General features: G+C 45.8%; 3 protein-coding genes across 3 annotated transcripts; all 3 read left to right on the forward strand.

Moving 5' to 3' along the window:
* The first annotated feature begins 2555 nt into the window (after positions 1-2555).
* Positions 2556-8389, forward strand: ppp1r3ab (protein phosphatase 1, regulatory subunit 3Ab). The gene is made up of 4 exons (XM_021319055.2): positions 2556-3386; positions 4131-4198; positions 4303-4400; positions 5316-8389. Exons 1-4 carry the CDS (start codon positions 2602-2604, stop codon positions 8073-8075), a joined length of 3711 nt encoding a protein of 1236 aa, XP_021174730.2. The 5' UTR covers positions 2556-2601; the 3' UTR covers positions 8076-8389.
* A 4246-nt stretch (positions 8390-12635) lies between these two features.
* Positions 12636-20964, forward strand: bmt2 (base methyltransferase of 25S rRNA 2 homolog). The gene is made up of 5 exons (XM_012867447.3): positions 12636-12971; positions 15683-15824; positions 15956-16069; positions 17873-17987; positions 18275-20964. Exons 1-5 carry the CDS (start codon positions 12812-12814, stop codon positions 18908-18910), a joined length of 1167 nt encoding a protein of 388 aa, XP_012722901.2. The 5' UTR covers positions 12636-12811; the 3' UTR covers positions 18911-20964.
* A 1096-nt stretch (positions 20965-22060) lies between these two features.
* Positions 22061-26242, forward strand: tmem168b (transmembrane protein 168b). Its single transcript, XM_012867410.3, has 4 exons — positions 22061-23568; positions 24365-24507; positions 24631-24905; positions 24985-26242. Exons 1-4 carry the CDS (start codon positions 22432-22434, stop codon positions 25509-25511), a joined length of 2082 nt encoding a protein of 693 aa, XP_012722864.2. The 5' UTR covers positions 22061-22431; the 3' UTR covers positions 25512-26242.
* Positions 26243-26493: the final 251 nt, after the last annotated feature.

Here is a 26493-nt window from a genome sequence, read left to right on the forward strand (position 1 = left end):
GAGAGTCCATCTGTAAGTATCAGGTAACTGTGTTTGCACATAACGCGCAAATGTTAACTTGTTCAATACATTTACAAACCTTTGACTTCACACGGACAGCTAAATATTGATGCGTGGTACTAATCTGATCACTTTACCGCTCACGTCGTTATTCGACACGGCATGAAGATGATGAACTTTTGCTGGCTGCTTTTTTTTTTTTTCCCCTCACTGCTGCACACGCATGAGCTGGAGCAACATTTCATGTCCTTATCCCTGCTGACTTTTCGTTAGACCCCAAGACTGAGCAAAACTTCTGAGCTCTTTTGTTTGTGTGAGTATTAAAAAGAGGGACCTACCTTTATTATCTGAAGTCAGAGCTGCCAGACAGAGAGGGTGTCTCCAAGTGAAGCAGGATAGGAGTGAAGGAAGGAGATATCTGATGGAGTCTACCTGAGGGGGGAGGAGTCGCTGCATCACTCACTGAACATGACAGCAGGGATAGAGGCTGATTCTTCACATGGGAAAAGCTGGGGGGAATGTTACTTTTTTACACACTGGGCTAATCATTTTAATTTAGCATCACTTGATGTTTAATCTGATAAAAAAAAAAAGAGAGTGCTGATATACTTTTTTTTGCTGCAGCCGATTGATTTGCACTAATAAATGTGTTTGCAAATAATAGTTTCCCCTGATTTCAGTGTTCCTGGGATAACAAGCCTTTATCGAGGCGTAGTAGCACTTTTTGAAAACTAGGAAAAGAGCAAAAGAGGCTCTATAAAAACAGATTGGTCAAAGTTTTTGCTCTCCTTTAAAACAACACATCAAGCACATCCATGAAGACTAAAAAATTAGTTTTAGTTTTCAGCAATGAATAAATGCAGGTGTAGACGCTGAATCGTTCGGTAACTTTCATAACTCTGGATCATCTTTGCAGGGCTGCCGCCGCGGGGGTTGTACTGCCAGCAAATATCCACAAAGTATTTACGTACTGTACTCCTTTTTAAGTCTTCCCTGGTCCTTCACAGAGCTGCACTTTTAAATGTCTGGTGGATTCAGCGTGCCCTTAACCCCCATCTGGCCAAATCCTTTCAAAACTTTCAGCCAGAAACAAAAAAGAATCTGCATCGTTGCATCCGGTTGCAGTCAAACCAGTGCTGAAAAGTAGAAACATGAACAAAGAGGCCATGAAGACATTTGTATTGACATGCTAACAGAGATGTGGTTGAGAGAAACTAACAAAGGTTACTCGCTGTCACGATCTGAATTGGTTATCTGGCCCACATGCAGAGAGACACGGCGAATAATTCAGTTTACGAAGTTTACTGTAACGGGTGTTCTGGGTGCTCCGGTTCTCTGAGGAAGGAAGGACAGGAACAAGAAATAAGAAGGTGCTACGGTGATGTGTGAATATACGGCTGAGCTGTCCTGTAAGGTGAAGGCAGCTCAGTTGGTAGGGGGGGTCGATGCAGTTAGGAGGTGAGGTGCTCTGCGTCATCTGGTGGGGAAATGTCTCCAGTGGTCCACAAGGAGGTAAACTGCTGAGTGGGCATCCTGGGTGTTGACCAGGGTCCCAGATGAGCTTATGGGAGGGCAGAACAAATACTTATGGCAAGAGTTGCACAACCACTTGTTAGGTTTAGGGGGCAAGTAAGTTTTCACATGGGACCAGGTTGGTTTGAAAAGCTATTTTTCTTAGTAAAAGTAATCATTCTGAAAAAACATGCAACTAGTTGGATGGACGGTTGTACTGAAACTGAATTTTCGATTGCAATGCAAATTGCAGTTGACAAATAAAATTGATTGATTGATTGATTGATTGATTGATTGATTGATTGATTGATTGATTGATTGATTGATAGTTGATGATGTATTTACATTTTATAGAATCAAACAGCAGCATCTTGTTTAATGCTAAAGGTTTTAGAGTACTGGGAGAGTGACTGACTTAATGACATCCACATCATCAGGAGAGTAAATAATAATAATAATAACAATAATAATAATAATAATACTGTTTATTACTGTAACTATCAATGTGTCTTGGTTGCATGACAGCCCTGTTGTACTGGGAGAACATCTGCGTCTCTAAGTTACAATTTCAGTTCAAGCCAGAGGTCAACAATGCTGTCTTCTGGGAGAAAATGGCCATCCTAACATCTAATAATATTTATTAGAGAAATTTATTGGAGAAAAAACAAATAATTTTGCAGTCGTAAAACCCTGTGAAATTAAAGTTTCCACAGCTTTAAACCCTAAAAATGTAAAGTAAAAAAATCTAACGCTAACATTGAACTCCCCTGGGAGCAATTAGCACAGCTACACAAGAAGAAAACCCCTAAAACCTCAGTGATGGGGGATGTCTTACAAAAAGATACGACTAAAAGCGGTTTATACTTGCGAGTTCCCTCAGACTGAAGGAAAGAAATGGCCAACAGGTCAAACTTCTGAGCTCAGACTACTGTACATATTTCATGTCCCTTCCGGCCTATTTATAGGGCTGGCCCTAGCAACAATGTCATCTGTAACTGGACTCCATCTGTTAAGTCAGAGCTCGCTGAATGTCAGCTGCCAGGAGCAGAAGCCGTGCAGTTTCCCACCGACACTCGCTGGGGGAGCTTCATGGAGTTTGCAGGGCGGCTAAGACCTTCCGAGGCCTGCAACTACCTAGAAGTGCCAGGCCTCAGCGGCTTGGACCCCGATGAAGACGAAGGCGACCTGATCGTCGGCTTCAGACCCAAATCTTCTCCCATCCCATCCAGAAGGAGCTCGGTCTCGGATGAAGACTCAGATCCCGAGCCCCCTCTCTGCGGCTCCCGGAGGGTGTCGTTCGCCGACGCCAAAGGCCTCAGTCTGGTGCAAGTGAAGGAGTTTGCTTTGTGGGACGTACCAAAACTGCCAGGCCATGACTCGGCAGACGGCGAGGGTAAAGATTTAGTGGAATACCACCTCTCGCCGTTAACTTTCTCCCTGCCGCTGTCACCCAAAGACGTGCGCGCCAAAGTGTTGGATCAGAAAGTTGAGCTGGAAACAATCGGGTTGCTCCCGGGGACCACGATACTTAAAGGAGTGATCCGCGTTCTCAACATCTCCTACAACAAGTCGGTCTTCATCAGAACCTCCTTGGACCGGTGGGTCACCCACTTTGACCTCCTGGCAGAGTACGTCCCCGGCTCGAGCGACGGCGTGACGGACAGCTTCTCGTTTAAGCTCACCTTGGTGCCGCCGCTGGGGGATCAGGGAGTCAGGGTGGACTTTTGTCTGCGGTACGAAACGCCGGCGGGGACATTCTGGGCTAACAATACCGACAGGAACTACGTGGTCTCCTGCCAGCGCGGAATGAGAGAGGGAACGGAGAAGCCGCAGAGGGAAAGCGCAAACAAGAAAAGCTGCCTGAAGGCCGCCAGGTAAGGGCCGCGCAGCGATTCGTTTGGCAAGAAGAGGAGCTCTACTTTTAATGAAATTCACATTATTTAATCACTCTAACTGCACATTCACTGCATAAAGGGAAAAAAGTAGAAGTAAGTAAAACATTTTTGAAATTATTGTATTTTTCCTTGATTTGGGCAGGTAAATAATACTATTTGCCAATAGAATAAGATTTTTGCATTTAAAATAAAAACAATTCATCTCCATCATCTTATTTTAAGTGCAGAATATCTAATTATCTTATTTTGGGGGTAAATATAATAAGTAGTCTTATTTAGTTGCTCAAATCAAGGAAAAATATACTAATTTCAAGAAAGTTTTATTTATCTTTAGTGTGTTGTTGGATATTTCTTTCATTTTAGAAATTGAGGATGAGTAGCCAAGTTATTCTACTACAAACTGCTGTTGTTTTAGTGAGTATTTTGTTAGAGTGATTGGCTTGAAAAACAATCATCAATCTTCACAATGTAGAAGTCCTTAGCTGGGAATCATTTGGGCTCCACCTTTTGCTCAAGTTTGACACAGATGATAAAAATATCCTCACCGTCTGGCCTCCGAGGGGAAGCTAAAACGAATAGGCGACGACAACATTATGTAAAAGCTCAATCTATTGATCCTCACGCCCACCCGTTGTGTCGATTGGTGATATTTTCAAAACGAAAAAAACATGAAGCGGAAGGGAGAAACTGGTCTGAAATTGACTGCGTTTGATTGATCCGCAGTCAGAGTGTCTCCACTGTGGAAAGCATTTCATCAAAGCCAGCTTCAACACAGGAAAATATGTCAACAGGTGAATCTTCATTTTGCCCAGAGAGAAATAAGGACGATGTCCTAAAAGTGGAAGCCAATGTTTGAGCCGGTAGAGTGACAGAACAAAATGTCTCTGTTCTCCAGATGAGTCTGTGCGGGCACTGGAGGTGGGCGCTTCGACCGCCAAGAGAATCTCTGAAGGTCAATCGGCGACTTCAAACGGAGAGGGTCAGACGTTGTCGGTGAGCAGAATTTTTTTTTTTTTCTAATTGCCATTTTTGCACAGCCTGAAAGCACATACACCTCTAAACTAAAGAGGCGAGAAGTATTTTTAGGAGCCCATGAAGAACAGAAAACTTAACCTGACCCCGGCTGCTCTTTCTGTGGGAACATCACGTGACGGGGCTGCAGCAGCTTAAGGGACACCAGCGTTACATAATGAACCAGAGGGACACTTTGTACCTGATGTTAGCACTTCATCGGTGTCTCGTGGCTGCTAACTTCCCTCTGACGTGCAGCAACAAACTCTTTTCTTACAACCTGCAGTGCCGAGGAGCACCAATCCTACTCTGTCATTTCTTTTCATGTTAAAATTAAAGCTTGAGTGTATTTCAACGGGATTTTATGTGATCACACCCCACAGGGTAATGCGTAATGGTAAAATATCGGGGAATTTGGCACTAAGGCTTTGATTTTCTTTGCAAAGCCAAACCTGAAATGTTTTGCACGCATTTGTATTCAGACCTCTGTGGCAACACTTTGGCGGTACGTCTCTGCCAGCTTTCCACATATAAAAAAACTGACATTTCAGGCTTTTCCTTTGCGTAGTGTAGACCAAGCCGTGACAAATGTGAAGGAGCAGGACTGTGAGTTGTGCTACAGATTCTAAAATGGATTTAGGTCTGGACTTTGGCGTGGCCAGGCTAACGTGAATTTGCTGTTGATCCAAAGCCATTCTATTGTGTCTCTGTCTGAATGTTTAGGGCAGGTGAATCTCCACCAAAAATCTATTGCTTTTGCAGATACATATGGAGATTTGTGGTTGTAATGCGACAAAATGTCAAGATGTTCACATCTTTTTTTTTTCTTTTTTTTTTGCAAGGCGCTGTGTGTATGTTTAAGCAATCTAAAATGAATGTATCCCTGTTGATGGACAGGTTGAGAACAAACAGAACGGCAGCAGAAGAAGGCAAAGAAAAGCCGCACGGATGGCCAGGCTGAGGGACTACTATGCCCAGAGAGACGATGGAGGGGATGATGCTTGCACGGACAAAGGAACCTCCGAAACCAAACAGGCAACCTGTAAAGCAATCCCAGGAGATCGTGTTGTCGGCCTGCAGCCATTTGATGAGGGGAAAATTCAGTCACAATGTCCTCAGGTTGTTTTTGAAGCCCTCGAAGCGTGCAGCACACCTCTGCATAATCCCGCACATGACCACACGTCCACCAAGCAAATGAAATCTGACCTGCTCGTATTAGCGCGAGGTGAGAGTGCTTCAGATATCTCAAACAACCCCCTGCTTTCAGCCCGTGAGCCCACTCCAGCTGAGCAGCAAAACGTCGGCGAGATTGTCACCACAAATCAGGACACATGCATGACTTTAGCATGCACTAACAACTCAGCGACACCGAACGGTGAAAGCCTCATTAGCCGGAACCCCAGTTTCCCACTTGGCTCAGTGGTTGCCCCGCTGTACCATCAAGCGTTTCAGAGGGGGGCAGGTGAAAACAACGCTTTAAATACTAGAGACTTTAATCTTCCCTGTGAAAGCAGACAGGCCTGTGACATTGTTCCAATTAACACTAGAAGTAGCATGGGCAAAGTGCAGGCAAATCTGACCGACACTCAGGGGTCAAACGTTGAATGCTTAGCTGTCAACCTGATCAGTCCAACCTCTGAAGGGAACGAGACAGTGGATAAGACCCCAAGGTGTGCAGACATTGTACAGAATCCAACTGAGATGGAAAAGAACCAGAACCAGCCAGATCAGAGCAGTACTGACACATCTCCAGGTCAGCAATGTCTTTTGGAAGACAGCGTTCCACCCGAGAGTGTCAACTCCCAGACAGACGCACAGAAGGAAATTATGGCCTATGAAGTAGCTAAACCACCACAGTGTCAGTCATCAGAGCAAAATCCCTCCATCATAACAGCTAATGTAGATGAAACACTAGCACAGGACGAAAGTAAAGCGTGTCCCAGACCTGTTCAGATTATGCCAGGGCATGTTGTCGAGGGAGCCGAACAACTGGTCAATGGGGAGATAAACTGTGAGTGCCCCGATGTCAACAAGGACGATGAAAGTAGGAAGACTGACACGACTTTCGTGGAAGACAATTTTTTACAGGTATTTGACGAATTAGATTCCAACCAAACTGAGAGTGAAGGTTGCCTTAATAGTCTGGTCTATATTTGCAAACCAGAAAGAACGGATCTGACATCGTTAGATGTGTCTTTGGAAACTGACGAGGACAGAAATATGGAGAACAAAGATGTTTTTGCCTCAGAAACAGGTAACGAAAGCAACTTTGGCCGTATCAAGGCAATGTATGAGGTAGCTCAGTCCATCATGAATGAGGTTAGGAGTAGCTGTCAATGTCATGCTGACATGTCTGGAACCGCCACTGGTCAAAATGTTCTGGAAAAGAAAGGGCAGTGTGAGACGGACTCCTCTTTCTTAAAACAAGATGAGGATTTCCTTTTAATAGACGTTGTTGAGGGGAAAAACTGGGAAACGATGGTCGAAGAGGAGGAAGACAGTGTTTTATCAAAAGAGGGTGAGCTGCTAAATTTAAAGACAGAGGCCAATGAAACAGATGAGAAAGTAGAAGAACGGACAGATATCAAGGTAGACGATGCAGAGGTGTTGGAGAACCAGGGGTGCATTGGGCAGAAATGCAAGCAGGTTAATGTCATGAAGACAGAGAGAACAGAAAGCACTGAAGTAGAAAAAATGGACGGTCAAGAAGGAACAGAACTGCAGAATGTAACAGAGTTACAGTCAGTCAGTGCAGACAAGTCAAGTGTCGAAGATGAAAGGGAAAAGATGGAAATAGACATGAAGCAGGATGATCTGGCACAGCTGATCAATGAGAATGGAGAGCAGAAGAATGCAGATTTTCAAGACATATTCCATGTTAGCGAAGGAGGTGAGATCGTAATTATAGATGCAGACTCAGACATGGCCATGCGAAACAGAGAGGCTGAACTGGGGTCAGACTTTAGTCAAAACAAGGTCGGAGATGGTTTGCCCGCTCTAGTGGGCAGGGCTCCCAACGCCGACACAAGTGAGAGGCAACAGGCGTGCATCCAGACCGATACCCTTCAGTCCGATGATACAGGAGTTCAAAGCAGCAAGGATGCCACGGGTGACCCATCAAACGCAGACACCGAGCGCTCTACTTCCGAAGGAGGTATGTGCGATTCGGCGGACGACCCTGACAGCGCTTCGGGAGACTCGGACTCTGACGAAGAGCTGCTGTTGTACGTGCACTGCCTGAGGGCTTCTGGTGCACCAGCACAGATCCAGAAAGACAAGATCAGAGATGCGGGATTCAAAGCTCTCAAAAGGCCCTCTATAAGCAGGGGCAAAGTACCACCGAGGTCCATGCCGTCAATCTGTGAAGCTGTGGATGAAGAACCACAACATGGCAGCCCTCCAGAGATCCAGGAGGGCATGAAAACAGCCGCTGAGGCAACATCTGACCCACAGGAGAGCATTAACCCAAATGAGTGGAGGTGGAAAGACTTGTTTTCTTGCAGCAATGCCTCCAAAACATTGCTCTACGCCTCCTTGATAGTGATATTTACAGTCGTGGCATACCATTATGATTTCCTTGCCTGCTTCTTGCTTTACTTGATATCAGTCATTTGGCTGTGCTGTCAAGGAGAGAGCCAATTGTTCAGAAACAAGTAAAAAAGACTGAAAGACACTGTGGAAGGCCATTTTAAGTCTGTTTTAAAGAGACTCCTGGGCATTAAACCTTATTTGTGATGCATATGAGAATAAAAAGAATGTATTTTCCCTATGGGAGGATGTTTAGACTCTGTTGTCAAGAGTATAAACAATTACCTGTATGATTTTCTGTTGACAAGACGTAGTCTGATCCAAGCAGATTGTCGTTGTGGATTATTAATCAGTTATGGAATGAGCTTCTGAAAATAAAATAAAAACGATGAAACGCTTGTGTTTTCGTCATAATAATGATAATAAATGACTTAATTGATGAATATATTTGTGGAATTGTTTTTCTGTACTGATTATACGGTATATTGTAAAGGTTGGAGGGGAGTAGCAGCCAAGAGGTCCAAAGTACCCTTTGGAAAACTTTAAACCACGCTCTCTACAAATCTGGCCTTTTAAGGAAGCGCAACAAAAAGAAAGCCCATAGATGGCTCATTTAGACTTATTAATCAGTCATTCAGGGGACACAGCAAACTTGTCATAGCAGATGTCCTGGTCAGAGAAGTTGATTATTGTCGTATCTGGCCTAAATGTTATGTAAGGTGGACAGCTAAAGCTGTATACCATCTTAAAAACACCACCCTTGTTAATTATAAAGGCAATTTTGGAAAAAGACGTAGTTAGATTCTGCAAAAGACTTGAGACTGGGGTGAATGTTCAGCTTAAAGCAGGAAAAAGGCCCTGAATACACAGCCAAAGCTACAAAGGAATGGTTTGAATCAAAGCATTGTTTATTAGAATAACCAATCCATGATCCATACCAAAATCCAATTGAAAAGACTTGCACATTAGTGCTCTCAAATGCTCCACCGCAAGTCTTGCTGGGCTTACTTTGGAAAAATTCATCAGGGAGGTGTGGAAAAAGCAGGGGTGCTGGAGGTTTGCTGGTCTTGTGCATGCAGGTATGTGTCAACACTATCCCAGAAAGGAAATCCATCATCGGTGATCCCACAGCAACAGGTGTTTCTGCACCGTCCATTTGGGAAACACTGAAAGGTCATTTCCAAACAAGCCCTTTGACAAGATGTCTCACGCCAACATCACTCAAAAGCTGAAAACCAATTAAGACTGCTGGCAGTCTTTCCGGTACCAGATGTTTTAACAAATATATCCCAAGGTGAGACGATGCAATGCTGAGAGAAATTACACACAGAAAAATAGACCCAGGAGGGTAAATATTACAGATCATGAGATAATCTCTAAAATCAACATGGCAGCATAGGTTAGGTTTGCAAAATTGCATTTTAATGAACCAAAAATTGCATAACAAAATGAATGAAAGACATCTGGAGCAACGTCTTTCAGATAGATAAGATGACAGCTGAGACGTTTGGCCATAATGCACTGGTAGGATCCAAACACAGCATGTCAGCACAAACCTGCCAAGCATGGTGGTGGAGAGGTGATGGGCTGTTGTGCAATACTTAAATACTTTGTTTAGTCATTTGAAGTGACTCTTTAATAAAAAAAAATTATAAAAATGTATTAGTGATTCAGGTGGCGCACATAAAATCAGAGCGCAGTGGCTGAACCCTGCACCTATTCTGATAACTACGATGTTAACAGCTCAGTGAACAGCAGCCAAGCGCAGACAGATATATTAAAGCACACAATACTGCCAGACGGTAGATAAAAGCTAACAACAAAAAGTATTTCACTATTACACAACAAGTAATGTGGTGTTTCTTTTTACAGAATGCATAATTAATACTAACACAACCATTTTTAACACAACCATGAAAGGCTTCACGTAGAGCCATGAAAAAGTACACATATATTGATGTCAACCGATAAAAAATAAGGAATCAACGGGCCATCTTTGTTCAGTTTACCGTAAACAATGTGGGATTGTGACTGCTTTGTCCGAGGAAGAACCGGCTTGGATTCAGAGGCCAGATGCACGGCCATATAAACAGCATTGCACCCATCATGCGCAGAGTTATTTTGAGGGTGAGGAATACTTTCAAGCCGTCGGGGGATTTGAAAAGAATGTATGACTGCTGACATTTTCAAACACAGCAACAGTCGTCCTGCCTATATGCACAAAATCACGTTTAAATGTGGAATAAAATGGAAAATTGGTTTTCTATATCTTATCTATGTGTTTTTTTTTTCTGTTCAAAAAAACATTTTGTTTTAATCCAACCCTGTTCTTATCGGTGATGCCCATTTTCAGGAAAGGTAGGAAAAAAGTTGCCAACTTTCTTATGAACTTCTAGGCATCTAACTTCAGTTTTAACATTTTTGTTTCATCCATTAATGAATACACAGATGATACCAGATTTTGAAGCTTTAAATTAAGGAATTTCTCTTTCTATAACATGTTTCAATATTATCATTTCATACTAAAATAATGTTATAAAGTGTTTAACATGGATAAATAATACATTAAAAGTCATACTAACATCATGCTGTTTTCCTAATTTATTCTTATTCACTCTTATTCATTTGGCTTTTGTCCAACATAATTTTTTTCACATTTTCTCACCGTCAAAAAAGGACAAACCTGGGGGATTTTAGCATAAAGTATTGCATAAGTGTGAAGTCAAAGAAATGTAGCATGTGCTGGTGGAGAGTCTCAGTCATCCAGGACATCGTAAATAATAATAAAAAAAAGAGGTTAGAAAAAAAAAAAACAACAACTGAACTTCAGTTCCTGGAGTTGGAGACGTTACGCTCTACATGGGAAGAGCTTTCTCAGTCCAAAGCTGGTGACGCAGCTTTTAAAGCTGCAGAGGCGTGCCATTCTGCAGCTCTAAGTTCACATGCAGATTGGACTAAGAGCAGGGACTAGTTTGTGCCGTTGTTAGCCTGGCTCACTGACAAATGTTTGGTCAGATGCATGAAGGTGTCTTGAAACTGACTTGGCATCAGGCTTAATGCTGGACTGTTTGTTCTTAAAAGATGAAATCTGAGGCCTTTTCTTCTATTTGAACGGATTATTAGACAGATATAGAAACCTTTGACATGGTTTTGAATATTTTTTTACCAATTAAAATCTAAATAGATATCAAATTAGGACCACTTTTCAATGCAATTAAATAACATTTGCCACAGATTCCCTATTTGATTTAGCTCCAGGCTTTGACTTGGTCATTTCAGCACATTATTATGCATTTATAAAGCGTGCCATTGTAACTCTGGCTGTATGTTTAGGGTTGTTGTGCTGGTGGAAGGGAAACCTCCACCCAAATCTCTAACCTTTTGCAACTCTAACAAGCTTTTTGTTCAGGATTGCTCTGTATTTGACTTCATCCAGGTCCCCTTTAACTCTGACCATCTTCGGTGTCCCTGTGTCCCACTACTATGGGGACGGTGTGCTCAGGCTGAATCAGAGTTCTTTGTACAAGAGTGCAAGTGACCAAAAAGTTCAGCTTTTTGGTCACTTGCACTTGTCTGATCTGATCTGACCAGAGCACCCTTTTACATGTTTGCTGTGTCTCCTGAATGGCTTGAGGCAAACTACAAATTGGACTTCTTGTGGCTTTCTTTCAACAAGGGCATTCTTCTTTCTTCTCAATCGCTAAAACCAGATTTACGAAGTGCAAAAGTAATATTGTCCTGATAGCAAATATGTCTTCCTGACTTCTCTGAAGAATTGCCCCTTTGCCCAGAAAGTTTGAGAGAATGGTCATGTCTTGGTCTTCAGTTGTGCCCATCTCTTTCTGTGTCCCATTGGCTTTAACAGTGCTCTGTAAGACTTTCAAACTTTTAGATTTTGTTTTATAATCTAACCCTACATTAAATTTCTCCACAGCGTTACTCCTGCCTGCCTCCTGTGTTCCTCAGTTTCCACGATTGATGCCGTTTGTTCCCTAATGTTTTCTATCAAACATCTGAGGCCTTCACAGGACAGATGGGCTTATAACGACGTTAAATGACACTCAGGTGGATTTTATTTATTTACTTTCAGTTGGTGTCTTCAGAAGACAATTGGTTGCTCTGGATTTTACTTTGGTGTATGTGAGTAAAAGAGAACCGATTTTGCTCAAAAATTACTTTTAAAACTACACCTCTTTTACATTCTGCCCCTTCCCATAATTATGCACTAGTTTATGTTGCGCCATTACATCCTAATAAAATGCATTAAAGTTTGTTGTTATCTCATGAAAAAGACTTTATAGCCCTAATAAAAGTTAAGTCCATTAAGTCCAGTCAGTCACTGGCCGGGCTGAGAAAGATCATCTGACTGGGGCAGTGTTTAAAAACTTGTCTGGACTTGTTTTGGAGCAAGACTGTTTTTTAAGTAGGTCCCCGTGATTCATTTACCAAAGTAAATCAAGGAAAATGCTAATTTTACAAGAAGCTTTTCGTCCAATTATCTGAATCCAAGCGGAAATATGTATTCGAATTTACTTACGACCAGAAAAGTGTAAGATAATGAGACGAAATGTGTAATCCTATAAATGATTTATGTTGTTTCGTCTGGCTTGGGCCTTGGGTCAGTAAAATAGTGGTATTTACAGATGCACTTGAACGCTCCACGACATACCGTCAGTCTGCGGCGCGACTCTGAAGCTCTGTGATTGGACGACGCGCTGTCACTTCTGGAGCGCAGTTGTCACAGCCGGCCAATCGGCTCTCGCGTTGTTGGTTGCTTGGCTGCCTGGCCGGGGTCAGGTTGCAGGCTGGAGAAAGTGGAGGGAGGGGGAAGCGTCTTTCCGAGGCAGCGTCGGAGGAGCCGAGCCATGAACCCCAGGGACGACGCCGAGACAGGGGAGACGGAGAACCTCCAGGGGAGGCTCTGCGTGCCCATTCCCAGCGAAGCACCTTGCAAGCAGGTGCAGGAGACGCTGTCCGGGGTGGTTAAAAACGTCCACAGGAAACTGCGCAGAAAATACAGAGAGGGTAAGAGGCTCTGTCTGGCTCGCTGTGTCGCCGCTAACGCCGAAGGATGGCTATTGAGTTTAAACTCTAAAATATCTTCTGTAGTTGAGCCAGCTGACATATTGTAAAGCTGCCGGCGCTGTTAGCCTCGCTAGCTTGTTGAGGTAAACCGCAGCCGACACACGGCGAGGGGTTGCTCTCCACAAACAAGGCCCTTTTAAATCTCTTTAAAGTGTTGCACCAAAAAAGAGGTAATGTCTCGGTATAAATATGCTGACTCGCTATAAATACGTCATTTAAAGAGTGCTAATCTAATCCAAACGAACTGTAATGGATTACTCATGAAATGTATTAAAAGGGCCAAGATGAATGACTCCTAGGTGCCAATAAAAGATAAGCATGTTGACCGAGCAAACGCCGGTGTGATTATCACAACCAGAGCACTTTTGTTTATTTGTTTATGAAGATTTCAAATCCACCAGGCCTCACAGATCCAGATGTGCATCTGAGGCCACAATCTGCACGAAGCTTTTCTAGATTCGGGGGGGCTTGTTGTGTGTCAGTGTGCCATTTTACTGACACACCATTTGCCAAGGAAGGGGTGAAACACTCTGCTTTTGAAGGGGTCTGTGCTTCATGCAAACATCATGATTATTCTTCTTGCTCATTCCACCTGATCAGGTGGAATGAGTGAACCCGGATTAGATAAACGAGTCGGACTTGCCCCGCATGCAGAAAGCCTGCAAATCCCTCATTACATCAAAGCTGCCGTTTACAGATTTGCCTCCATAGGACCTCCATACATGATTTAAAACGCACTCACAACAAAAAATAGGGGTTCATACTCGTGACTGTAGCGGTTAAACCTTTTGGATTTGATGTGAGAGACCAACACAAATTGAATGACTCCCGGATCGCTCTCTACTAACTTTTGCCCACCTGTTGTACCTCTGGCTGTATGTTTAGGCTCATCGTTTGCCCAGCAGGGGAACCAATACCCCGGTCTCACGTCTTTTGCAGCGTCTGACAGGTTTTCTTCCAGTATTACCCCGTATTTATCCATGACCAGCTTCCCTGCCTCTGTCGACGGAGGGGCGCAGCATGATGCCACTGCTTCTTTGCCTCACCGTAGGTGTTGTGAAGTCAGGAAGAAAACTCAGTATTCGTTTTTACGCCGTGTTCACAAACGTCGGCAAGCAAACGTCTGAAGCCTTCAGTTCAGTCATAATAATACTTTGAGGTTTGTGCTTCTGTTAATGTAACAAAGTGTAACAAAAAAAAGCAGGGAGGAAACTGGAATAGTTTTGCGAGGCACGCCTACACTTGCTGACTCGGGGGGCTGGATCTCTGCGTCTGATCTTAAAACAAAAGCTTTCACTTCCAGCTGAATGCTGTTGTTCAACATCTCGTAGTTGTCGTGTACAGAAAGAGTGCGAACGCAATGGCTTTCTATGTAACCAGCGGCTGTCCTCTTAACAAAACCCTCTGTTTCAATAAAAAAAAAAATGGGAAGTGTGGAAAAACCCTCCTCCATCCCATCAGCACTGACTAATGACTTCTGCACGCCCCAAAAGCTCGCCGTCTTCTCGAATTGTAGCAGTTTGAAAGCGGTCCTGTTTTCAAACTCTCTCACACTTTGAGCCGCTGTTGTTTCACCGACTCGTTTTTAACTCTCTGGGGAATGCGTCGTCCTTCCAGGAGACTGTGTGAGTGAGAAGCAGACAAAAAAAAAAAAAAAACCCTGATTAAAAAAGATCAAAATGGCAGATGGAAAATCTTATGTCAAGCAGATGAGAGGAAGACTTTTAGTCAGACAGCAGCAGCTTGCAGAACATCCAGGATTGCTTATGATTTTCCGGTTGAAAAGCCGCAAACATCACAGATTAGATGAGCTCCGGCTACATTGGTTGCTGTTGTTTTATTTATTTTTTGACGACCTTTGAATCAAAAACGTGTTTGTTTTATTTCTTTTTTTTTTTTTTTTTTTTTTTATTTTTTTTTTTTACTGCTCCCAAATCTCAAAGCAGAAAGAAAGCAAGGAGTGCTTAGAGAATGTAGTTAGCCGGCGAACTTGGAGCAGGAATCTGGCCACATTCTCCTGCACCAGCTGTCTGCTGAACTATGCAAGCAGTTCAGGGTTGTTTTTTTTCATAAATTGCTTTTTAAAAGAGTTTAGATCAGCTTGATGTTTTTAAGAAGAAGTCAGGCTGTCTGTGAGTCAAGTAGCTTTAAAAAAAAAAAAAAATCCCCCTGCTTGCAGATCTCATGATTGGTTAATAAGTAAAGCGTGATCCAGAGGGCTTGGCATCGAATCACAGCGGTCGTTTCCAGAGCGCTGCTGTTTACCATCGCTCGTCTTGTTGTCCCTTTTCTTGAAAATCAGATTGTCCCCGGTCATGGGATTTCTCCCTCTGTCAGCATGTTTGCTGTTGCCTCAAGCTCTTTAGGTCTTCCAGTGGGGAAGCCCTGCGGGGAATATTGTTATTACAGTAATGTGGTGGTTTCTTTTAAAGATGAATACGTTTAACGGCGTAGCTCAGTTATCTTTAGACGGCCTTTTGAAGAAACAGTCATGCTGAAAGCTGGAGGCTAAGTGGATGAGCAGAAAAGACGAGTGTCTCGTAAATGTTTGCTCCTTTTTAGGAGAGTTTTTGGAAGGCGTTCTGGGGATCTGAACGTCTTTTTTTTAAAAGGTCTGCGTTGGTTGTTGGTGATGTCTGCCTTTCTTTCAGTGGGCGACTTCGACAAGATCTGGCGCGAGCACTGCGAGGACGAGCAGACGCTCAGCGAGTACGCCCTCGCCATGAAGAACCTCGCCGACAACCACTGGACCAAAAAGTGCGAAGGAGAAGGCCGGATCGAATGGTGCCGCAGGTGTGGCCTTTAATCGGCTCCCCGCTTTAGTTTGAAACTAGCCGCACCTCCAGGAGCTGCGTGTTTTGTGCCGCTGGGAGGTTCTGACTTGCTGATTTATTTTTATTTTTTTTTTGATTGCACTTCCTCAGTGTCTGTCAGGAGTATTTCCTGGATGGCGGAATGAAGCGGCTGTTGGAAAAGGATGAAAAGAGTGCTGCGCTTGCCTTGGGTCTGAGCGGCCAGGTACTCAGCCCCACCCCCAGGTAGGTGGAGAAATAAATGCACAGCAAACGTCTTAGTCATTGGGTTTTACTCGCATTTACAAATGTATACCTCGACAGAGAAGCTCCCGCTTTGAATGAAGAGGGGTTTTTTGGACACAGGAGTCAATGCATCTCAATAACAGTAGCTCTGAATTTATTCTGTATTTACGTTTCTGGCTGCGTTTACTGGTAAAAACTATGTAAAAAGTATTTGAATAAATGCATCTTGTACAAATCCAGCATCGTGTCATAGTCTAACCTCTAAAACACTGCAAAAACCGATCTAAAAGTAAGGTTTTCCTGAAATGACTGTATTTGTCCTTGATTTGAGCAGGGAAATGAGATGATCTGCCAGTGGAACGAGTACTTTGACCCTTAATATAAGATAATTAGACATCCTGCACTTGAAATAAGATGACGGAGATGAGTTGTTCCTATTTTAAGTGCAAATATCCTATTCCATTGGCAGATCGTTGACACTTGCCTACTCAAGTCAAGGACAAATATTCATTTGAAGAACATTTTATTTACTTTTAGTTCTCTTTTTGCAGTGAATAATTTAGCCTTTAACATTTCATTCAAACTCTTAAAATGAAGAGATTGAATAAAAGGTTTACTGTTCGAGCAGGCTTTGTTAGTTGGTCAGAAGTCAAACAAAATGCTCTGAACCTCACGATGACTAAAAATAGAGATCTAACCCATCCCTGGTATGTTCTGCCGTTCTTCTTGCTGCCCCCCCCCCCCCCCCCCCCTTGGGCCGATTCTCGAAGCAGATATTACTTCTTGCATGATAAAAAAGACACAGTAATAACAGATGTTACACAAGTCTAAATTTAAACAGAAAAATATTTATTAGCTCAATAAATGCGCACTTCTAGTGTTTATGTATCCGGTTAGCTTAGCGGTTAGCTTCTGTTTTAGCTGTTTATTGTAGCTCTGCTGCTCTGGACTGGAACTGGGCCGTCCTCGGGTCTTTCCTAAAAAAAAATGATCCCAAAACTTATGAGCAGGAATGGTTCTGCATATTTGAGGAGCCATGAGTCTGGAAGATCTCGTTAGATTGTTCACATAGGATTGGTGGAAGATCCCTCTGTATGCTAACCCTGTGAAGAAGATTAAGTGATGTCCTATCTGCAAGAGGGGCTTGTAACAAGGCCTTTTCAGCTTTTAAAAGGTGCATAGTGCAAGTTTTGAAGTTAAATATTTATTTTTCTTTCCCATACAATTGCATGACATTTAAAATGAGTTATCCTCTATAGTCTCCATTAGTCAGTTCATGAGAGAGTGATTCGGGTCGAATCCTCTGGGCGTGCGCATGACGCGCTTCACGCTTTTGTTCACCTGGCTACTTTGAATCTCCGCCGTAATCGATGCTTTAGCAAGAGAACAGGGACTAACTTCAATATTTATAACTTTTTTACCTAAGAAGACTTTACGCCTCTAGACAAAAGACCTGAGTAGCCACAGCGGCAGATGCTTTTCCTCTTCTCCCATGCATGTGCACAACACCGCCCCCTCTGGCGACACGCTAAAATGACACCAGATGTCTGTAAAAATCCTGAAACCTTTTTAGCTGACTTTGCCAGGGCTGACAATAATCGTAGAACGTTCTTCAGTAAATCGAGAAAGAAATGACCGTTTGCAGAGGGATTTCTTTGTTTTGGTGTCTACAAAAATATTTTAATCTCAGCACTCTGTAAATAAAGTGGCAAAATTATTTGGACATGTCTTGCTTCAGCGTTACATAAGGTTGGACAATATCTCTTCCTGCTTATGCTTCTTAAACCTTTTTTCCCCCTACAGTTCAGTATCTCCGCTGGGAAAGATTCGCCTTCTGGACGTGGGAAGCTGTTTCAACCCTTTCCTGAAGTTTGATGAATTTCTGACTGTCGGTATTGACATAGTGCCTGCGGTTGAGGTATGAGCATCGTCTTCTTTCTGATTCTTTCAGTAGGTGTACGTTTTTTAAATCACCGTATAAGGCGTTCCTGCTGGGCTGCCGAGCGCTTGCATTACAAAGCAAAAACAGCAGTAATGACTCATGCAGAGGAGGCATCAGCCTTGTGGTTAGCTGCTTTTAAGGCTCCAGTTCAGCAGGAAGCGAAACAGCAAGGACTTCCTATTCTGCACCTGTCACAGTGTGAACCTCAGCGACTGCCGGTTGGATCTAACCCGCAGCCTGTTCTGATTTCTGCTCGTTTTCAGAGTGTCTACAAATGTGACTTCCTCAACCTACAGCTCCAGCAGCCGCTCCAGCTGGCCGGCGACGCAGTCGAGGCCTTCCTCCGCCACCTCCACAGCCCCATCGACGCTCTGCCGGCTCAGCTGTTCCACGTGGCCGTCTTCTCCCTGCTCCTCTCCTACTTCCCCTCGCCATACCAGCGCTGGATCTGCTGCAAGAAGGCCCACGAACTGCTGGAGCTGCACGGCCTGCTGCTCATCATCACCCCCGACTCCTCGCACCAGAACCGCCACGCCCTCATGATGCGCAGCTGGCGGGTGGCGGTGGAGTCGCTGGGCTTCAAGCGCTACAAGTACGTCAAGTACTCCCACATGCACCTGATCGCCTTCCGGAAAGTGTCCGTGGCCACCACCAGCGACCTGGTGTCACGCAACTACCCGGAGATGCTCTACATCCCCCAGGACTTTAACTCCAACGAGGAGGAGGAGTGCGGCAACGCGCCGCCGCAGGCGCTGCGCTCCGACTACGAGGACGACCAGCTGGCCTGGGGCTTCGCCGAGCTGCCGGACACGCCGTACGATTCGGATTCTGGAGAGAGCCAGAGCAGCTCTCTGCCTGGATTTCATGAGTTTGAGGATCCCATCCTTCTTCAGAGTTAGGCTGATGCAGCATCCCCCCCCCCCCCCCCTCCTCCCCCCAGGGCCTTTCTCTGCCCACCTCCTTCCCTCCTGCTGCTGCATTCTTCTCCCATTTCCCACCCCCTCTACTAAAACATGCAGTTTGCACAGTGGGAAAGAGTGTTTACAGATTAGTTTCTCATATCTACACACTGACACTAAGATGGATATATTTTAATAAAGTTTTTTTTTTTTTGTGAAGGCGAATGCCCTGAAGTTACCCCAACTCCCCCCCGCTCCTTGATTTTTAACGTTCCATCATCTCCCAGTAATTAAAAATCACCCGGCTTTTACATTCTGCGCTCGGTCTCTATTTGAATAAGCTAGTGATGCAGGCTGCTTGTACAAAAGCCAAAAAAAAAAACAGCAACTCCAGCGGTCTGCCAGAGGTTTGCGTTTGCACTGAAGGGACTGACGGAGGAACGCTTGCTTCTGTCACAGTCCAGCAGCTAAAGGTGGTTTTCCAACCTAAAAAAAAACAAAGATCTTAATTAAACGTGGCTGTTGTCCAGTGTAAAGTGTGGCGATGCCATTTTGAATCCAGGTGAATGATTTCTGCATCTTTTACAGTAATTTGTAGCATTATAGACACTTTTAGGAGCCTACAGTAGATGTGGTACTTTAAGTGGGTATATTTGTGACTGTTTACTTGTCAACCAAGGTACGACTTCTAATGCCGCCTCTCATCTTTGTGACGAAATGTTTTGCTGACTCCTGCCCCCCCCCTCCGCTGACGAGGTATCGCAGCATTGCACATGTTTGACTTTTTCCTGGAACGTCGACGTTCAATCGGTCTCTCCTAAACGATCCAGCCCTGAGCTCCTTGCTTTCTGACGTTTCCCCGCGAGTCAAAAACTTTGCACAGATGTAAATATTTTTGTCCCGTTCACTTTGAAGTAGCAACAGGTGACGTAAGATGGGAAGATACTGACTTCTGCACATGGGGACAAATGGGTCGGTACCCCTTACAAAGATTTCTAAAAAAGCCTTAAGAGAAAATCCGCTATTGCAGCAGCATAATCTCACACTGAAAACCAACATTTTACTTTGAGTAGATTCGTTTAGTGGGACAAAAATCAACATTATTTTTTTTTTCTGCAACGAAAATATTGGTGGCCCAGTTTTAGGTTCCTCTGTGTCCCTCCTGTGTTAACGGGACCGCCACATTCTCCTCCTGTAGCATTTCACAAGGTTGGAGCAGACAGAAGGAGATCTTGGCTCCTCGGATGCTCCTCAGCTCACAGGTTTTCCATCAGGTTTCGGTCTGAGACGGCCGTCGACGAAGGTTGATCTGGGAATCCTTTCGCCATGCAGTATGTTCTGTCATTATCCTGCTAAAAGATCGATTTTCTGGCAGAATTCACCAGATGACAATTTAAAGTCTCCTGGTGTTTTTTAAAGAGCCTTTGATGCCATGCACTCTTACCAAGTTCACCGGGGCCTTTGGTAGAGAAACGGGCCCACAGCATCACAAACCCTCCACCAAACCTCACGGTGAGCACACGCTGCTTTTCCGCCTACTCGGCCTTTTTGTTTTACGCCCACCCTCAAATGTTAAGGGTCCAAGAAGAGTTTAGCTCGGGGCCCAGTCCTGTGAGTATGGTTGGGTTTGTGAACATGAATGAAGAAGTTGTGAGCGCCATTTCTCCCAGTAGAAGTGTTTTTTAGGCAACAGGCTTTCAATCTCCTCCCCGGGGGAAAGCGCTGTGAAGATTCTTTGGCCAAACTGATTTATTTTTATCATACAGAAAAGTTTTTTTTTTTGTGTGTGCAATGCAGTGTTTTCATCTCCATATCCTTCTAGATCATTGTGAGCAGAAAACCCATATCGACCGGCGAGCGCACATATTCACTCTGTTTGTGAAGTGTCTTCCAGTGCTTCTTTTGGCCTATTTGCATCGTCAACATTTTCAGCGATACGTGATTTAAAAAAAAGAAAGAAAAAGGTTTAAGAGTTTGAATTTGAATGCCCTGTGCGACAGGATGTGTGCTTGTAGGATGGTTGTATTACTCTTTTATAAATGACTGAAAAACTATGTTGCGTTTCTGTGTGTTTACTTGTAAATTCGCAAAGCTGCTCACGGCTTCATGAAAATGTTCCAACTCGGATGGATTGTCAGTATGAGGGGAAAAAAAATACAGACCTAGTTGGTATTTATTCAATTTAATCGTCCTGTCACAGCACATAGTGACCGGGCTGGCTTCTTACCAGCTATAGTGGCTTGCAAAAGTATTTTCACCCCTTAAGCTTAGCAAAAAAAAAAAAGTCATGTTACGCCTAGAAAAATGCTTTATTGGAATTTTATGTGACAATCCAGCGGTTCTGTGAAGGCCTCAAAGGTTTAACATAACGTTGGTGAACAAACAGCATCATGAAGACCAAACAACACTGCGGACAGGGTATTGAGAATTTTAAAGCAGGGTGGGGTTATAAAACAATATACCAAGCTTTGAACATTGCAAAGACAGTTTAATCAGCACAAATGTAATAGTTTGTCATGACAAACCTAGCAACACATGGCGGTTCAGCTAAACTGGCAGGTCAGACATGGAAAGCATCAATCAGAGAAGAAGTCCATAGTAACTGGAGGAGGGACAGATGGTGGTACATCCTACAAATCTGGCATTGATGGAAGAAAGGTATAACAAGTCTAGTTTACAACTTGCTAGAAGTCATTTTTAGGGGACCCAGCAAAGGGGACCCAGCAAAGTCCCCAGATGTCTTTCTGCATTGGGTTTGCATGTTCTCCCTGTGTATGTGTAGGTCCTCCTCTGGTTGTCCATCCTCCTCCCACAGCCAAACAATAGGAGTTTTAGGTTCACTGGCTTCTCCAATTATTTTTGTGTTTTGCTGGTTGTCCTGTGATGGAATGGCAGCCCACCATGCGTCTTCCCCTGCCTCACTGAAGCCAATGGATGAATATCGTGAGTTAAAATCAAATTGGGTTTATATTCGCACAAATAATGTATCTGAAGTTTAAAATCAACTGGGAAAAACATCTAAATCGATCCCGCTATTGAGCTGTACCCTAATTTCGAATTTTCTGTGTTTACATAGTCTTTACTATTGTCAAGTAAGTGAAAAGATCGCGCAAAGACTTTCACTGTCGAGGAGCGCTGTCGGCGTATGCGCGCATTCTCTCTTTTACCCCTCGGCGGCTGCCGTAGAGAGGAAACAATCATGGCGGTGGTCATCGGACTGAAGTTTTGACGGGACAAACTTTTTAAACTGCTATGTTTCTCGCAGCCCTCTGGACTAATTCCTCGGAGTTGTGTCAGCGAGCTCCTCTGACTTTGCCGGACGTCGGCTGAAAGGAGACATGAGGTCTAAAATGTGAACTTTACGGCTGCGTTAGCCGCTCCTGCTGCTGTCCTACCTCCTCAACAAGTCCTCCAGCCGCACGGGAGTCCGCGTCTCGCGGGACTTTAAATGACTGAACGGGCTTTTAACTAAAGTTTAATTGGTTAAAGTTCAGGTTAGAGAAGGGGGGCTTCGTTTCAAAATGCTCCGTTTTCTTCAGTACTGTATCAGCCACTGCGTCCACGCAGCCATGACCCGGCTGGAGGAGGTCAACGGGGAGGCGAGCATGTGGTCGTCGGTGCGGTGGCTCGGCTACCTGGCCGGCGTGAACCTGCTGCTGGGCCTGTGTCTGGGTCTGTACGCGCGCTGGGAGGACACGGCCGTGTCCGTCTTCCTCGTCGTCTTCGTCCTGGCCCTGGTCGTCCTCGCGGCGGCGTGCGTGCTCTACTACTTCTTCGCGCAGGAGCGGCTCAGCCTGGCTCTCCTCCACCTGCTGCTCGGCTTCCTGCTGGGGCTGCTCAGCCTGCTCAACCCGCGCGACCCGGACGCCAACGTGAAGGAGCGCGCGGCCAACTACCTGCTGCTGGCCAGCGTGGCCCTGCGGACCCTGTGGGCGCTGCTGGAGCGGCTGCTCGGCTCCGCCCGCTACCGACCCGCCTTCCTCACCTCGGCGGAGCGCCTGGAGCTGGTGGGCTTCTCCGCGGCCAGCACGGCGCTGCTCGTCGGCGAGTCCCTCAGCGTCATGGCGCTGCTCGTGGCTCTCGCCGCGGTCATGGTCGCCCTGCGGACCAAGGCGCTGCTGGCCCCCGTCAACCTCGCCTGTTTCGCGGCGGTCACCGGGGATCTCTTCTTCAAGTCGCTGAGCGTCGCCACCAACCCCTTCGCGCTCACCTGCTTCTTCGGCCAGCTGCTCTGCGACCCTCTGCTGGACTTCTACTTCAGCGGCCTCTCCGTCACCGAGCGCTGGCGGTCCTTCCTGGTGTCGGCCGCCTGGAGGCGCCGCCTGTCGCTGCTGCCCCTGCTGGGGGTGGAGGCGGCCTTCGTCGCCCTGGCCGCCCGCAGGTTCGCGCGCTCGGAGCGCTGGTACCTGGCGATCCCGGGCTTCGTGGCGTGCGCGCTCTTCTGGGCCGTCTGCCACGTGGTGTTCGTGGTCACCGTGTGGGGCTTCCACACCAAGCTGAGCGACTGCCAGAGGCTGAGCTGGACCCAGGGTCCGGACAACTCCTGCCTGGAGAAGATCATGGCCTCCAAGGGCATGAGGCACTTCTGCCTCATCTCCGTGCGCCTGGTGACCTTCGCGCTGGTGTCCACGGCCGCCGTGGCTGCCGTCAGCTGGCAGGTGAGAAAGGAATGCAGCGATCAGGTCATATGAAAATAAAAATGAAGTGACAGCAGGAAAGCCGGCACAGATTTCTGCAGATCCTTTAAACTGGTTCACATATTTAAACACATTAGATTTATTTGACAGACCAACCTCTAGTTACAGCTCCCAGCCTCTACTGCTGCTGCACATCTGGACACATTAATTATTCATTGCAAAGCAGTTCTAGCTCAGATTGGTGGAAGAGCAGCAAGGAACATCAGAGTTTAAGTCTTGGATCACACCACTTCTAGTTCCCTGGTGAACAGGTTCTCTCCCACCTGAGCTGGTGGTCTCCGCAGCTCACCCAGAGCGACCGTGGGCCTCTTAGCAGCTTCTCTGGCCGACGTCAGCCCAACAGTCAACCATTGCAGGTCTACAGATGTGGCATCCTCTCCCTGCGTCCAGCTGATGCAGTGAACCGAGCTCCACCAGAAGCTCAGCATCTTCTAACCCGGCCGTGTTCTTCGGGTCTTCATGGTGCCGCCTGTCCGCTGATGTTCTCTCAAGCCTCTGAGGCCAGAACCAGAGCAGCTGGACGTGTAGGGAGGCTCTGTTCTCCATGTAGCGCCGTCAGAGGAAAGTCGATAGAACCGCACGCTGTAGCGATCAGGTGTGCTTCAGGTGCTTCTCACCTCTGCCCCGCGTCGTCCTGCTCTGTCACGTTAACTTCCTGCAGAATCAGAAGTCTGCTGTTGAATTACAGAGAGGTGACGCCTGTAGCCTGAAAAGGTTTTTTTTTAAAAAAGCCACTAATGTTGATTTCCACCGGCAGGAGACCAGCGGCATCTTCATGAGCACGGTCCTGCTCGTCCTCACCCTGGAGTCTCTGTTCCACGGCCTCTTCTACGAGCTGGGCAAGAGTCTGGGGGGAACCTGCGTGGGCTACGCCGTCGTCATCCCCACCAACTTCTGCAGGTGCTGCAGAAAAAACAACAACCCGAGCCGCTTTATTGTCCCGATGCGATCCGCTGCACTTCCATGGCTAACTCCCTGTTCTGTGTGTGTGTGTGTGTGTGTGTGTGTGTGTGTGTGTTGAAGTCCGGACGGCCAGCCGCTGCTGCTGCCGCCTGACCAGGTGAGCCAGCTGAACGAGCGCTCCACAGGCATGCTGAGAGCCGTGCAGCGCTTCTTCGCCTGCCACCTGATCGAGAGCTTCGGCTGCGACTACTCCACCAGCGGCGTCACCCTGGAGGCCCTGCAGGCCAAGATCAAGGCCTTCCTGGAGCTGCGCACGGCGGACGGGCCGCGCCACGACACATACGTCATCTACTACAGCGGCCACTCGCACCGGAGCGGGGAGTGGGCCCTGGCAGGTGGGCTGAAGCCGTCTGGGTCTGTTTTTGTTTCTTTGACAGGTCAGAATTGTGATGGGTGTGGTTTGTGCCGGATCAGGTGGCGACGCCCTCGGCCTGGACCAGCTCCTGGACTGGTGGAGGGAGAAGAACGGCAGCTTCTGCTCGCGCCTCATCCTGGTGCTGGATTGTGAGAACTCCCTGCCCTGGGTGAAGGAGGTGCGGCGCGTGGAGGGGGCGTACGTGGCCGTGCAGGGGGCCACGCTGGGCCGGGCGCCGGACCCCCCGCAGCTCGGGGACTTCACCGAGCTGTGGGTGGACTACAACTGCACCCCCGGCAGCAGCGTGCGGTGGACGGGGAGGGCGGTGTCGGCCGCCTACGGCGTCTCCAAGCACTGGAGCGACTACAGCCTGCATCTGCCCAGCGGCAGCGACGTCACCAACCACTGGAGCGCGTACTTCCCCAGGCTGACCTACCCGGTGGTGCAGCTGGCGCTGTGGTGCGGCGGCCTCAACCTGCTGTGGGTCTGCAGCTCCTGCCTGCGCTACCTGAGGAGGATCAAGCTGAACTGGTTCCCTCCGGCGGTGCTGGACACGGAGCAGGGCTTCAAACTGGTCCGCTCGTAGGAGACGGATGGAAGCGTCGCGTACGGCAGCTGCTCGGCACCAGCCACAGTCTTTTTTTAGTTACTGAGAAAGAGCGTGTTCCGATTAGTTTTATCCTGGTAAATGTTTATTTTTTTTAACAAAGTTAATAAGTTTGAACCCACCACTCCCTGATGGAAGACTGAGCGCTACTACTTTGCACATTTTGCTCCTGTTAGATCGGACTACCTTGAATTTAATGCATTCACACGTTGCCTTTTACCTGAAAAAAAAGCATCAAACTTGCTCAGCTGTTTTTTGTGTTTTGTTTTTTAAATATTGAACCAAAGTGACTGAGATGCATTTATATTTCTCAGGTTGTGTGTTTTTAATCTGCTTACGCTCAGTGAAACAACTCCTATTGTACTTTCTGCTGCTTTGTTTTCCCACTTTGCTTAGGAAATGCTCAGGTTTGCTGCTTTGTGTAAATCTTTTCTACTTTTTTTTTTTTTTAATATAGAGGAAGTTGTTCGACCCACTCCAGCAGTTTCAGGTTGCCCTGCACGGCTTCAAACAGACGTGCGGCTGTAAGGAGATGCAGTACTTTTGATAAGCCAAAGAACGATAGAATATTCTTTCTAGACATTATTACAGTTTATTGTGCTATGCAATGTTTGTTTTTTACAATTAGTTTAACATGGTTGAAAGAGATTAGTGGAGAGAAAGTGGGAGAGAAATCGAATACACTATGCAATAAAAGAAGTGAAACTTGACTGCTTTAAATTGATGTTCAGCCACACTAAAGTGCTTTGTTGGGAACATGGAGCAATCAGATCTTTGCTACATGACACTTGATTATTTTGGCCTTTATATCCAAGGTTTTATTTTAATGGGACCAAAGTGAGCAAAAAAAAAAAAGGAAAATGTTAATTTTCGTTAGAACTCTTATGTTTTGGATCAGCTGAAGGCTTTTAACTGCCTTTATGTAGACTTTCCTGTATTACAACAGTCCAGCCTTGAAATA

This window comes from Fundulus heteroclitus, chromosome 2, assembly GCF_011125445.2.
Source record: "Fundulus heteroclitus isolate FHET01 chromosome 2, MU-UCD_Fhet_4.1, whole genome shotgun sequence".
NCBI classification, from domain to species: Eukaryota; Metazoa; Chordata; class Actinopteri; order Cyprinodontiformes; family Fundulidae; genus Fundulus; species Fundulus heteroclitus.